The sequence below is a fragment of the Lactuca serriola genome, chromosome 9, assembly GCF_051521515.1.
Source record: "Lactuca serriola cultivar US96UC23 chromosome 9, Lser_US96UC23_V15, whole genome shotgun sequence".
In the NCBI taxonomy this organism is placed as follows: domain Eukaryota; kingdom Viridiplantae; phylum Streptophyta; class Magnoliopsida; order Asterales; family Asteraceae; genus Lactuca; species Lactuca serriola.
The window spans coordinates 14537620-14550266 of record NC_136416.1 but is presented as its reverse complement, the minus strand read 5'-3'; the positions used below and the strand labels follow the sequence as shown (position 1 = coordinate 14550266).

General features: G+C 37.4%; 1 protein-coding gene across 1 annotated transcript; it reads right to left on the bottom strand.

The window, feature by feature from the left end:
• Nucleotides 1-8984: 8984 nt before the first annotated feature.
• LOC145075362 (aspartate carbamoyltransferase 1, chloroplastic-like) lies at nt 8985-10090 on the bottom strand. Its single transcript, XM_079021635.1, has 4 exons — nt 9874-10090; nt 9484-9797; nt 9175-9411; nt 8985-9092 (listed from the first exon to the last, which is right to left on the bottom strand). The coding sequence occupies exons 1-4, from the start codon at nt 10088-10090 to the stop codon at nt 8985-8987; spliced, it is 876 nt and encodes a 291-aa protein (XP_078877761.1).
• Between the last annotated feature and the right edge of the window lie 2557 nt (nt 10091-12647).

Sequence of the window (12647 nt, the reverse complement as noted above, 5' to 3'; positions counted from 1 at the left end):
CACCCTAATAGACTTTATTTTCGCAACTGGTGAGAAGGTCTCATCATAGTCAACTCTGGGAGTTTGAATAAAGCCCTTCGCCACCAATCGCGCCTTATACATGTGTACATTCCCATCCACGTCGGTCTTCTTCTTGAAGATCCATTTGCACCCAACCGTCTTACGTCCGGGCACATTGTCAACCAAATTCCAAACTTGGTTGTCATACATGGACTGAATCTCGATGTCTATCACCTCTTTCCATTTTGCAGACTCTGGGCCTGTCATGGCTTCCTTATAGCTCTTAGGTTCATCTAGATTTATTAGTGTACCATCACTAATATACGTGTCCCCTTTGGTAGTAATATGAAAACCATAAAACTGGGGTTGAACTCTAACTCTTTCGAAACGTCTAAGAGGTAAGCACTCGTCAATTGGTTCAACCGGAGTTTCCTCCTCGGGTTGAGCGCCAGCGGTAAAGGTTCCTTCATCATTCGACTCTTGAATCTCTTCAAGATCGATCTGCCTCCCACTGTCTCCTTGGTTTATGAGTTCTCGTTCTCGGAAAACCCCTCTCCTCGCAACGAAGACAACATTGTCAATCGGTCTAGAGAAGAGATATCCAAAGGATCTCTGTGGGTAGCCGATGAAAATACATCGCTCACTACGAGGTTCGAGCTTGTCGTGAGCCTTTCGTCTTATGAAAACCTCACAGCCCCAAACCTTGATATGTGCCAACGAGGGAGCTTTCCCTGTCCACATCTCGTGAGGTGTTTTGGCAACCTTCTTTGTAGGGACTCGATTAAGGATATGGGCGGCAGTCTCTAAGGCATACCCCCAGAATGAGATAGGTAGTGAAGCACGACTCATCATAGAATGGACCATGTCTAACAAGGTTCGATTACGCCTTTCTGCCACACCATTCAAATGCGGTGTCCTAGGTGGCGTCAAGACTTAGGTACTCTCCTCCTCGATCGGATCGAAGCATCTTGATTTTCCTGTCCAATTGATTCTCCACTTCATTTTTGAACTCTTTGAATTTTTCAAACGTTTCTGACTTGTGCTTGATTAAGTAAATATACCCATATCTACCATAATCATCGGTGAAAGTCACATATAAGCGGTTCGCATCCTTTGTGGTGGATCTAAAGGGCCTACATACATCGGTATGTATGAGATCCAATAGAGCCTCACCCCTCTCACAAGCGCCAGTGAAGGGTGACTTGGTCATCTTTCCAAGTAAACAAGATTCGCACGTGTCATCTTCCCTAAGGTCGAATGACTCCAACACTCCATCCTTTTGGAGTTGGGCTATGCGCTTCTTGTTGACATGTCCAAGACAATAATGCCACAAACATGCTTTATCCATACTATTGGAAGAATCCATACACAACACATCATTTCCTAGGTTATCTACAACCATAACAGTTTCATAAATTCCATTACAAGGCATTGCTTCAAAGTATTAAACACCATTTAGATAAGCATAAATAGAACCATTCTCATTATTAAACGAATATCTAAATCCTTGTCTAAACAAACCATGAAATGAAATGATGTTTCTTGCCATATCTGGCGAGTAGCAACAATTATTTAAATCTAAACCTAATCCATTACTAAGCACTAAAGAATACACTCCAATCTTGGTGACAGGCGACGATCTTCTGTTTCCCATGATTAAATTTATTCTTCCATGCTCCACATCCCTATTTCTTCTTAGTCCCTGCAAATCAGAATACATGTGGTAACCACATTCTGTATCAAGAACCCAAGAAATAGCATGAGATGAATCATTAGATTTAATTGTGTAAATATCTGCGAAAGACGGCTTAATCTTCCCATCCTTGATGGCTTGCAGATATTCCGGTCAACTTCTCTTCCAATGCCCTATTTTGTGACAATAGTGGCACTCTGCCTCCTTTGGGTTAGAGTTAGGCTTAGCAGAACCATCTTTGGTCCCACTAGAAGAAGAACCATCTTGGGACTTTCCCTTATGGTGGCTCTTTGACGGAGCCTTCCTCTTCTTTCCCCTTCTTTGCCCAATTGCCAAAACAGGATCAGCGGGTGGAGCGGGAGTTGGTGCAACAGACTTTTCCTTAAGGTTGCTCTCAGCAGTCCTTAGGAGCCCTTGGAGTTTGCTTAGGGTGACCTCTTCCTTGTTCATGCGGTAGGTCATCCTAAATTGGTTGTAGCATGAGGTCAAGGAGTGAAGAACAATTTCGATGGCCAAATCCTCCCCAAAGTTAACATTTAACTTGCGGAGACGATCAACATATCTTTGCATCTTTTGCAAGTGCACGGTAAGAGATTCTCCACTTCCCATCTTAGCGGTGATCATGTTCGTGATGATCTCATAGCGCTCTTGCCTCGCGCTTTGGTGGTACCTCTCCATTAAGTCTTGATGCATTTCATACGGATACATGTCCTATTAGGACTTTTGGAAATCTTGGTTCATAGTGGCTATCATGATGCAATGGACTTTCGTTGCATCACGTTCGTGGGTCTGAAAGACAGCCATTTCTTCGGGAGTAGCGATTTCTAGATTGATCTTCTCGAGCTTCTCGTCGAGGACATACTCTTTATCCTCGTAGCGCGCAATCGTGCGAATGTATCTTATCCATTCGCTAAAGTTCGATCCATCAAAAGTCACTTTTTGACAAAGATTCATTAGCGCGAATGAGTTAGCAGCAGCGTTGTTTGCGTTAGCCATCTACAAATAGAAAGGAAAGAGTTTGATTAGAATCGAATCCCTAATTAAACACCCAAAATGAAAAATTAGGCCTAGGACCCAACAACATTATTTACATATTAGAAAAGGGATGTCGTAATCCAACACGCAAATAATTTGGAGGTAAGTGAATGACGATTCACTAATTCTTCACCATGAAAAACATAAGCTTAAGTTTTTTTAAATGTATTGAGAATTCCTAGATTTTCTTGGAGATTCATTGAACTTTTCAATGGCATGTTTAAATCTTGATATGCCCCTCTCGTTTGTGACTGGGATGCCGATGATCACAAAATGGGTGTGAATAACCATGCAAATCTACATGGTGCCTTCATTGTTACAATCACCTATTCGATGTGCCGGTAAACCACACACGCTCCATCGAACTATGACAAACAATGAATCACCCTTTGCCACCTTTGCTTAGAACCAATTAGTGTGCCGGTAAACCACACACTCCACTAACTTCTTACCAAGGGTGCAAAGTGTAATTTCATGGGATTGCATCAATTTCACTTTAGCCTAAAGTAACTAGGATTGGGAATTTGTAAAAACGTTTAGTTACTTTATATAGATTCATTATACTTATTAATGAAGAGAGGATTGCCCTATCTTACCTGTTCGGCTAACAACCCTCCACCAGTCAAGCAAGCGGTGGGTGTGAGTGTACACCCATTAAGCGTCATTTTATAGGCATCAACCTTATACCCACCTTTTAGATCGGCTTCGTGAATGAGGCCTACTAACGGTAAGACTAGCATTTTAATTATACATATATATTCATTAAGCTTGTAATAATATAATAGTATAGGGTGTATTTTAAACATTTCAAAATACTAGGGTCTTAATCTTCAATTTAAAATTTTCGAATTTAATGTCATTTAAATTAAAATTTTAAATATTAAAACTATTGATTTAATAATTATCTTAAATTAAACTATTAATTTAAATTATCAAATCATAAGGGATTATCTAAATCATAAGGATAATTACCATTTAAACAATTAACTTATCCTAATCCCTTTAATCCCTCTAAATTTCGAAAATAAGGGGATGGGATAATTCAAAATCTTTAATTACCATATTTAACCATAAAAAGATAATTACAAGATATGAGATTATCCAAATCCCTAAAATTTAGGATCTTATCTTGGGGAAGGAGGCTAATCTCGAAATCTTAGGGTTTGCAAACCCTAGATTTCGAAATCTTGGACTAAAGGAAAGGATTCAAAAAACCCTTTCGTAATTTTCGCAAATTAGGGTTAGGAAACCCTAATCTCGAAATTTCTTGCCTCCTAGGGTTTATTGGCTATAAACCCTAATTTGTCAAGTTCATACAATTGTATAATACTAATTGAAAACAAGTTAACCAAAGGCTCTGATACCAGTGATGGGTTTTATACAAACAATCCTATGTGTGCATGCAACCATAGATTTGGATCTATGTTTTCACTATTAGATACACAACATTATGAACACATGAATAAAACCCTAATGTAGCCTACAATTTTTGAAATTCATATAGAAGGATAGAACACATACCTCTTGTTGTTATATTGCAATAACAACTCAAATCTTCAAACCCTAAGTCTTGAAAGCAAGCTCCACAAGTGTAGTGCCTCTAATGGCTCACAAACACCACAAGCAATTGGAGAGGCTGTAGAGAGAGAAGGGGAGAGGTAGAAATCGGCCTTATGATCTCTTAGAATCAAGTGGACGAATTCTTAAGGCCTAGGGATCTTTATATAGGGTTGAGATTAGGGTTTCAGTCCTTATCCTTATCTAGTTGCTTGCCCACCAAGCAATCATAAGATAAGCCTTGATAACACTTATCTCTTGGACCTTTGGAAGATTTCAAGGATATCATATCCCTTGAATTCGTCCATCCTACTACTAGGATAACCATTGCCCTATTTTGCAACTATCACATAATTACAATTCAGCCCCTCTAGTTTAATTAATTACACTTGATCACAAAATAAATTCCTAATTAGTTATTGACCAATATTAATAAATCATAATAACCTCTCTCTCTATTTATTTCTCCAGTCAAGTTGCTTTGGTGAAGGCAACCCAAAAGAACCATGCACAACCGGGTCAAGTACTTACCAAATATGGTTACGAGCTTAGACACTAATCCAACAAATACATTTTGTGATTTTTTCATATTCCAAAAGAAAAGCTACATCAAATATCATCAAACAAAACATCCAATCTAGGCTTTACTATTTGAAAAAAAAAAAGAGTTGATTTCGATAATTCTAGATCGACCAAAACATACATATGATAAATGCATCAAAAATCTTCTTTTTTTTCTGAATCAAAAGAAGAATTATCGGCCCAAGTAATGAGCAAAAAGACAAAAGCCTTTACCAGAATCAAACCTCCCACCATCCAGCAATCTGACTCCATAAAAGAGCAATATACGGGCGCAAGAAGAAAATAAAATCTGTAGACTCTCTTGTGGAAAAGTAAATCGGACATAAAACCGAATCAAGATCAATATCTCTATCTATAAGATTCAACCGAGTCGGAATTTGGTTTCTCAATATACGCCATAAAAGAACATCAAATTTCTAAGGGACAAGAGTATTCCATCTAGTAGCAATATCCGAATTTTCGAGTAAAAATAATCCATATAAAACCTCGTCAAAGAGACAGAGAAAGAACCATAGACATCGAGATCCTACACTATCCGATTTGCTACAATTCTATTTCTTGTTAAGCATAACCGTTCGTATGCCATTTATCGAGTCGTGGTATCTTCAAGAACCCTATTAACTATTTACAATGTTCCTTACTAAACTGAATATATTTCACAAAACAAGAACCTTTTGCATAATTTCTTGAATTCAACATAAATTTTAATATTTATTACATTTATGGTACCATATAAAGACAAAATGGTCCTTAGAGGACTCCATGAGTATCTAGAGAGGGATATATGTAACACTCCAAATCAGGTAATTACTCTTTATGCCCTTGAATTAATAAATGAAGCATAATGGTCCCTTAAGTATGTTGGGCATACTCCAGGAGTACACTTAGCGTACTATACATGGATAAACGCAGAGGGTCAGCACGTACGCGGGGCGTACGTGGCGGTCATGCAAAACCCTAATTTTTAGACTTAAGACTTATATAAGCATCCTTATCTCATTTGAGCTTAACCAGCCTCATTCACCCTCAAACATCCCTGAAACCCTAGTATCATTAGAGTGTGTGTTCTTGAGCTTGTGAGTACTTTAATACCATCTTCTTGGTGTGTTAACTTCAAGGATGAGGAGGAAACAAGCTTGGATGAGGAAGGGCTTTTGGATCTTGCATTTAGAACAACTTAGAAAGCTTAAGGAGGTAAAAATCTTTCTCCTTGGTCATCATTTTCATTTCTAGAGCTAGGGTTTTCTGTGTAGTCCCTTTTTGTGTTCATAGATAATCTCTTGAGAGTTTAAGTAATTCTAAAGCTTATGAAGAGTAGATTTGAGGTCCCTTGACTCATTCATACCATAAAAATGGAGTCTTGATGGGTGTTTTGACCTCATGCATGGATTAAGACTATTGGAAAGGTATTAATGGGTTGTTGGGAGCATATGGAACATGCAAAGGCATAAAGTTGCCAACTTTATGCCTTAGGACGTCTTAATGGACTCAGATCTAAAGTTGGACGTTGAAGTCCCAAGTATTAAGCACTTAATGGTCATTTTTGCATGCCATACTAGTACGCTTCACGTAGCAGCATGTACGCAACACGTACTAATTAAGACGCTAGTACGCTGAGTGTACTGGAGTGGTACATCGAGTGCACGCACCCCAGTGGGTTTTGGGCTTCGTGTGGGCTTGTAATCCCTTTTGGGCCTTCTTCAGTTTTAGGCCTGGTCATATTTTGGGTTGGTGGTCCGATTAATCTGTTTTGGTCCATGGGTGTTTGGTTGGGCCTTATTGGTCCATATGGCCCATTTATAGTTTGGACATGGACTTTGGGCCCATTAGCAAGGGGAGACTTGTGCGCCAGTGTGAAAGGACTTGGACTTAGGTAATTGGGTTATACAAATAGATTGTGTTTAACCCTAATTTAAGGTTAATGGTATTATTGTTTATCACGGGTGGTTTCATACTGTTAAACGAGCAACTTTCGGATTCAGTAGACTAAGGTGAGTCTCCTCACCATACCAATGGGTCGAAGGCACCAAGGCCGGCCTATTATGTGTTATATGGATTGATAGTTGATTACGTGATATGTAATATGCTAGCTGTACGTGTGATACTTGTATGTAAGACCCCGGGGGGTTCCCATGGCAGTAGACTAAGACCATGGGTTCCCATGATATTCGGTGTAAGACCTTGGAGAGTTTCCATGGCCTCACAGTTGTTTGCATGTTTAGCTTATGTGATATTTTTGTGATTAGGAAGATCATGTGGGGGTTCCCATGGCAAGTAGTTAAGACCATGTGGGGGTTCCCATGGCAGGTAGTTAAGACCATGTGGAAGTTCCCATGGTAGGTAGTTAAGACCATGCGGGGGTTCCCATGGCAGGTTGTTAAGACAATCCCCCCGATTCCCATGGCAGTGGGCTAAGACCACGTGGGGGTTCCAGTGGCACCCGATATAAGACCTTGGAGGGATTCCATGGCATCCTTATATGTTTATATGTATGGATTATGTAGCTTATATGAATGATATGGTATTCTGTGGATATGTGGTTTGTGTGGGGTATACTATGGGGAACTCACTAAGCGTTAGCTTATAGTTTATTGGTTGTTTCAAGTACTTCAGGATGTAAGGGCAAGAGCCCGACGTTATGGCGCGACATGCACTCTCGGGTGTTTTGTTTAAGGACACTCTCAATTAGATATGACCCTGATGTATAAACTCAGGAATCATAGAATTAGCAATAAGGGTCCTTTATGTCTTACTAGTTCGTATGTATGTTCCTGATTCTCCAGCTGTATTGTAAAATATTGTTTTGAGGTTTTGTTATAGATAAAACTATGTGAAACTTTTTATGTATTCATACACTAATCGTATTGTTAATACCAAATTGTGATAGCTAATGGAAAAGCATATAACTAGCAAAGAGGCTTCAATGTAGCTCTTATTTAGCTTCTTTAACAGTGATACAATCACATAACAGATTACTGGAGCTGATTGAATCGGTAATAGCAATAACCAGATAACACATTAACACTCACTACACAGTTATCACAAAGTTCAACTTCAAACTATTGATAAAAATAAGATTTAAGATTTAAGTTAAAATTTTATTTGTCAGGTCCAGGGCTTATCTCATCTAAGCAGCTCGGTAGGATCTGGTCTGGCTTAGCATTTCCAAGTCTTTCAGAAACCAAGACGCCTCATCGATCTCAACCGTCTTTTCAATCGGAGAAAAGTACAATAATATATATATTATAATAAAATATATGTTGCAAAATAGAAATACAGAATACCTTCAATAATGCTTGTCTAGCTGCTTCCCTTTCCAGGTCTCTTTTCCGTTTTGCTTCTGCAGCAGCTTCCGCCTCTACTCGCCTCCGAGCATCTTCAGCTGCCTTGGCTTCTGTAGGTCTCTTTTTCTAAGATTAAATATATATATATATATATATATATATATATATATATATATATATATATATATATATATATATATATAAAACCAGCCATAAAGATTCCACCCAAGACAAAAAAAAAACATATCTTGCAATTTCCAGATAATTCATATCATATACTACAAAGGATAACTTTAGATATACCTTTGCCCTAGTAAACTAAGTAGAAGCTTTAACATCTTTTACCTCCTTTTCAGAAGCACTGCTAGAATCAGAATCTGCAGTCAACAAACACTCAAGTATCATCAAACAACCCAAACTACAATTCACATCCAAACAGTACTTTGATAAAAGGGTTTAAGTTTAACATAACAAAAAATACCCTTAGATTTGTGCTCAAAGAAGCATAGGTGCTCAAGAACCCAACATTTAACTGAAAAATGAAAATAAGTTTGATTTAATATCAATGTCCATTAAACAATGTCCACAATAAATCACCATTAAACAGGAGAGCAAGAAGAATTCCCAAAAATCCATAAGCATAAATTATTATCTAATAAGTTGCAATCTTTAGACTTTAGGTGATATATCTAATCTAACACATGGAAATGGAGTTTGTTGCAGTTTTGACGAGACCAGACAGAAAGTGTAGTTATTCAGCAAAAGGACTCTCCCTTTCAAACCAAGATCATTGACCATTGACCATTGACCATTGCATATCAATCAATCACCATTCACCAACCGACAAGTAAGAGCTTGAGCAAAGCCATTCTAATGTAGAGTCCATTTTTAGCTTGTCTACAATAAGCAGCCCTTGGGTCCCCATCTACATCCACTGTTATCTACAATTCACAAACAAAACTCTACTTAATTATATTATATTATATATAAAACTAAAAACAAAAACAAGACAAGAATTTGTACATCATCAAGCCTAAGGAGAGGATGCATGACAATGGCATGTTTCTGCATGACACCCAATACATCTCTATCAATAATGTATTTCCCACGAGCTTCCTCATAAATATCGCTTCTCTCTCCAAAATGTTCCTTCTGGATGCGAGTCTGATACACCACATCACATTTCGATGCCACTTCCTTCAAATCAACACTTTCTTCCCATTCAACTCCCTTTAATGTTAAGTACTCTTTGATGTCCACCTAAATTAATCCATCAAGACATTCACACCTTCTTTTCAGATACATATAATATAATATATAATAACTGCATACCTTCATCTTTACAACTTCCGGAGAGACAAAGTAGATCTTGACATCATTGTATTTGGCTAAAAGATATGCAAGAGAGCGAACTGTTCGCCCATTTGCAAGATCCCCAACAAGTGCGACTTTGATTCCATCCAGCTTTCCTATCTCTCTTTCAATCGTGTACACATCAAGAAGAGCCTGAGAAGGATGCTGACCTGGACCATCCCCAACATTGATAACAGGAATGTTAGCTGTCATCGCTACTCTTCTGGCAGCACCACTTTCAAAATGCCTCATTACAATTATATCCGAATACCCTTCCACAGTTCTAATAGAATCTGAATCTAAATAAATAAATAAATAAATAAATAAATAAACTCAGAATGAGAGAAAGAAGATGAAAGAAGGCACCACCTTCAAGTGTTTCTCCCTTTGCAGCAGAAGAGAATTCGCGTGCATTTTCTGTTGTTAAAACTTCGCCACCTAAGCGCTTTATTGCTGACTCAAATGAAATCCTGGTTCTTGTTGAAGGCTCGTAAAAGAGAGTAGCTATGCTAAAAGGGTTTAAGTTTAAGCTTGGAACGAGATTCAAGTAAGCCAAATTCAAGATTCGTGAAATTCTAGGGCACATGAGGCTACACGTCGCCTGAATTTTAGTCTACCGGAGTTCCGACACATAAGTCCGACTTGTACGCTTTCGGAGTTGTACTTCTTGAGATATTGTCAGGCGAAGAAGGCAAGTGAGGAACGAAGGAAGGAGTGTCGATAACTAGGCAAGGCGGCAGTCGAATCTATGGAGGGGGAAGAAAGGATCTTAATTAGGGCAAGAAGGAAGCAAAAGTGGAGGATAAAAAAGAAGGCGGGTGTTCAAAATTTTAGGGTTTTCATTTTCCCCCTATCTACTAAACGCGCTTTTCATTAAAATTATAATGTGACACTCATAGACGACGCCCATTTAAGATACAGCGCCCTCCGTGTTTTTAATTTTTTTTCGTATGACGTTATTTTAAGGGCACACAATAATGCGTGACCTAAATCCTTAAATTTTTTGAAGAGATGACACTTTTTGAACGTCACTCTCCTTGGCGTAACATAAATCAACGGGTGTTGTGGTTTGCGCGACGTAAAAGGCTATTTTTCTTGTAGTGTAAGTTCCAATTTGTTGATTCTTAATACATGATGTGATAAGATTGCATTTGAATGTTTTGCAGGATCAGTGAAAAGAGAGGAAGCTTGATGAAAGAGCAAGATGAATCTAATCACGAAAATATGGATCTCGATCGCATGGATTTGAAGATTAGATTTTGAGCTTAGAAAGTTATGATAGAGTTGTTAGGAATATTTGATTACATAGTTTTTCAGTTGATTTTGAATTGTAATGACAAATGTTTTCCGCTACTTTTATGAATAAAATAAATTTTGTTTTGACTCATTTATTTATTTATTTATTTCCTTACAATGAAATCGTTATGAAAAATTGATGTTTGCATATTTCTACAACGAATGGATAAGATTCTTAATTATGTTAATAGTGGAAATGTTAAAAATTTACCAAATAGGGAGAGTTTCACATCGCCCAAGTTTCAATTGGATAGAAACTTGGAATCATGCAACTTGGTTGCACGATGAATGAGAAATTTCATATTTGGAAATTAGGCTAATTCGTTGACAAAGTGTCAAGTGAAGGACTAGGAAATCGAGTACACAAAGTTGTGTGTTGATCAAGTCCACCATAAGAGTAACAAAGACATTCGTCATGGTTTACTAAAGGTTTAGTAAATATGATTATACTTATAAGATTAAGTGTAATTCTGAACTGATTCAAAGAGTTTAAATCAATAGCAAAACGAATAAGAAGAATCAAGTAGGCAGAAAGATAAAAGTTTCTCTATTCTAAGAAGAAGGGAGAGTGCCTTTTATGCTTTATGATATGACTTAATGATTAAGAACCATATCTCAATTGATCCTCTAAGTAAGTCTTAGTACAATTGTATATCTGAGAAGAGGAATCAATAATTGAAGAAATGGTTAAATCAAGAAGTCAATCATACTTCATTCCAAAACAAGTCTTAGAGTTAAGATTGTAATATTGAGTGACAAGTATAAAGAAAGTTTATAACATTCATCAAATGTAGAATTTGGAAAAAGGTTTTCTTATTCTCACACATTTGAAATTGGTAAGTTGTGATGTCTTGGACAAGACAAAGACCAACTAGGACCAATTTTATGAAATGTTTTGTCCTGATAAAGGCTACACTAACTCTTGAATATTTGTTTGTCAAGAAATGTTTATTGACAAGAGAATCTTATATGTCAAGGAGTCAATGGGAGTATTAATGGTCTTGAAAGGTTTCAAGAACAAATCAAGAATAAACCTTATCGATCATCACTAGCACACGACTTGAGGTTTACAACCTATCGTGTTGACACTATCTTGTTTCTGTGCCGTTCCAATCAAGTTAATTATGTATATGAGTTCTATGAGTTCTCATTTGAATGCATAAAAGGCAAGGACCTTGATCAATTGAAAGTACATTGATAGGAAAGGGTGAGCTGCTTAACTACTTGGAAGACATGGTGGGCAGCCGTGTTACCATAAGGCAAGAAATCAAGATTGAGAAGGCTCGGTCCATATGAGTTTGAATTTGTCATAAACTTTGGTTTTAACAAATTCACATGGATAGGAACACATACACCATTAAAATCGAAGTGTCATAAGATTTCCTCCTTCATTAAAATGACTGTGAGGAAATGCTTTCACTAAGGAAGATTTTAAGAAGATAGTGATTGTGAAATTGTATTCTCGAATTCGATTATGGTTACGGTATCCCTTTCCATGATTCGAATTATGAGATTTGGCAATTACCCTGAATTGTTTAAGACAAACATATGACCTATCTAAGGCAAAGGTGTATAAGTTTAAGAAGCATTGATAAAAGATTATCAAAGCATTGGGTATTAGAAATATGAACTTAAAGAAATTCAATAGGCATTGTTTTTCTGAAAGTTAAGTTGTTTCTGAATACATGTCAAAGCTAGTAGGAGCATAAGTGTTATGTTTATAATAATCATCGTGATAGTGGGAGCATAAATGTTATGATTGCATGATTATTAAGGCAAGTATTGCAAGTTAGCAATATTAATTATAGAAAACAAGAGTTATACTTTGCAAAGTCGCAATGGTTGTA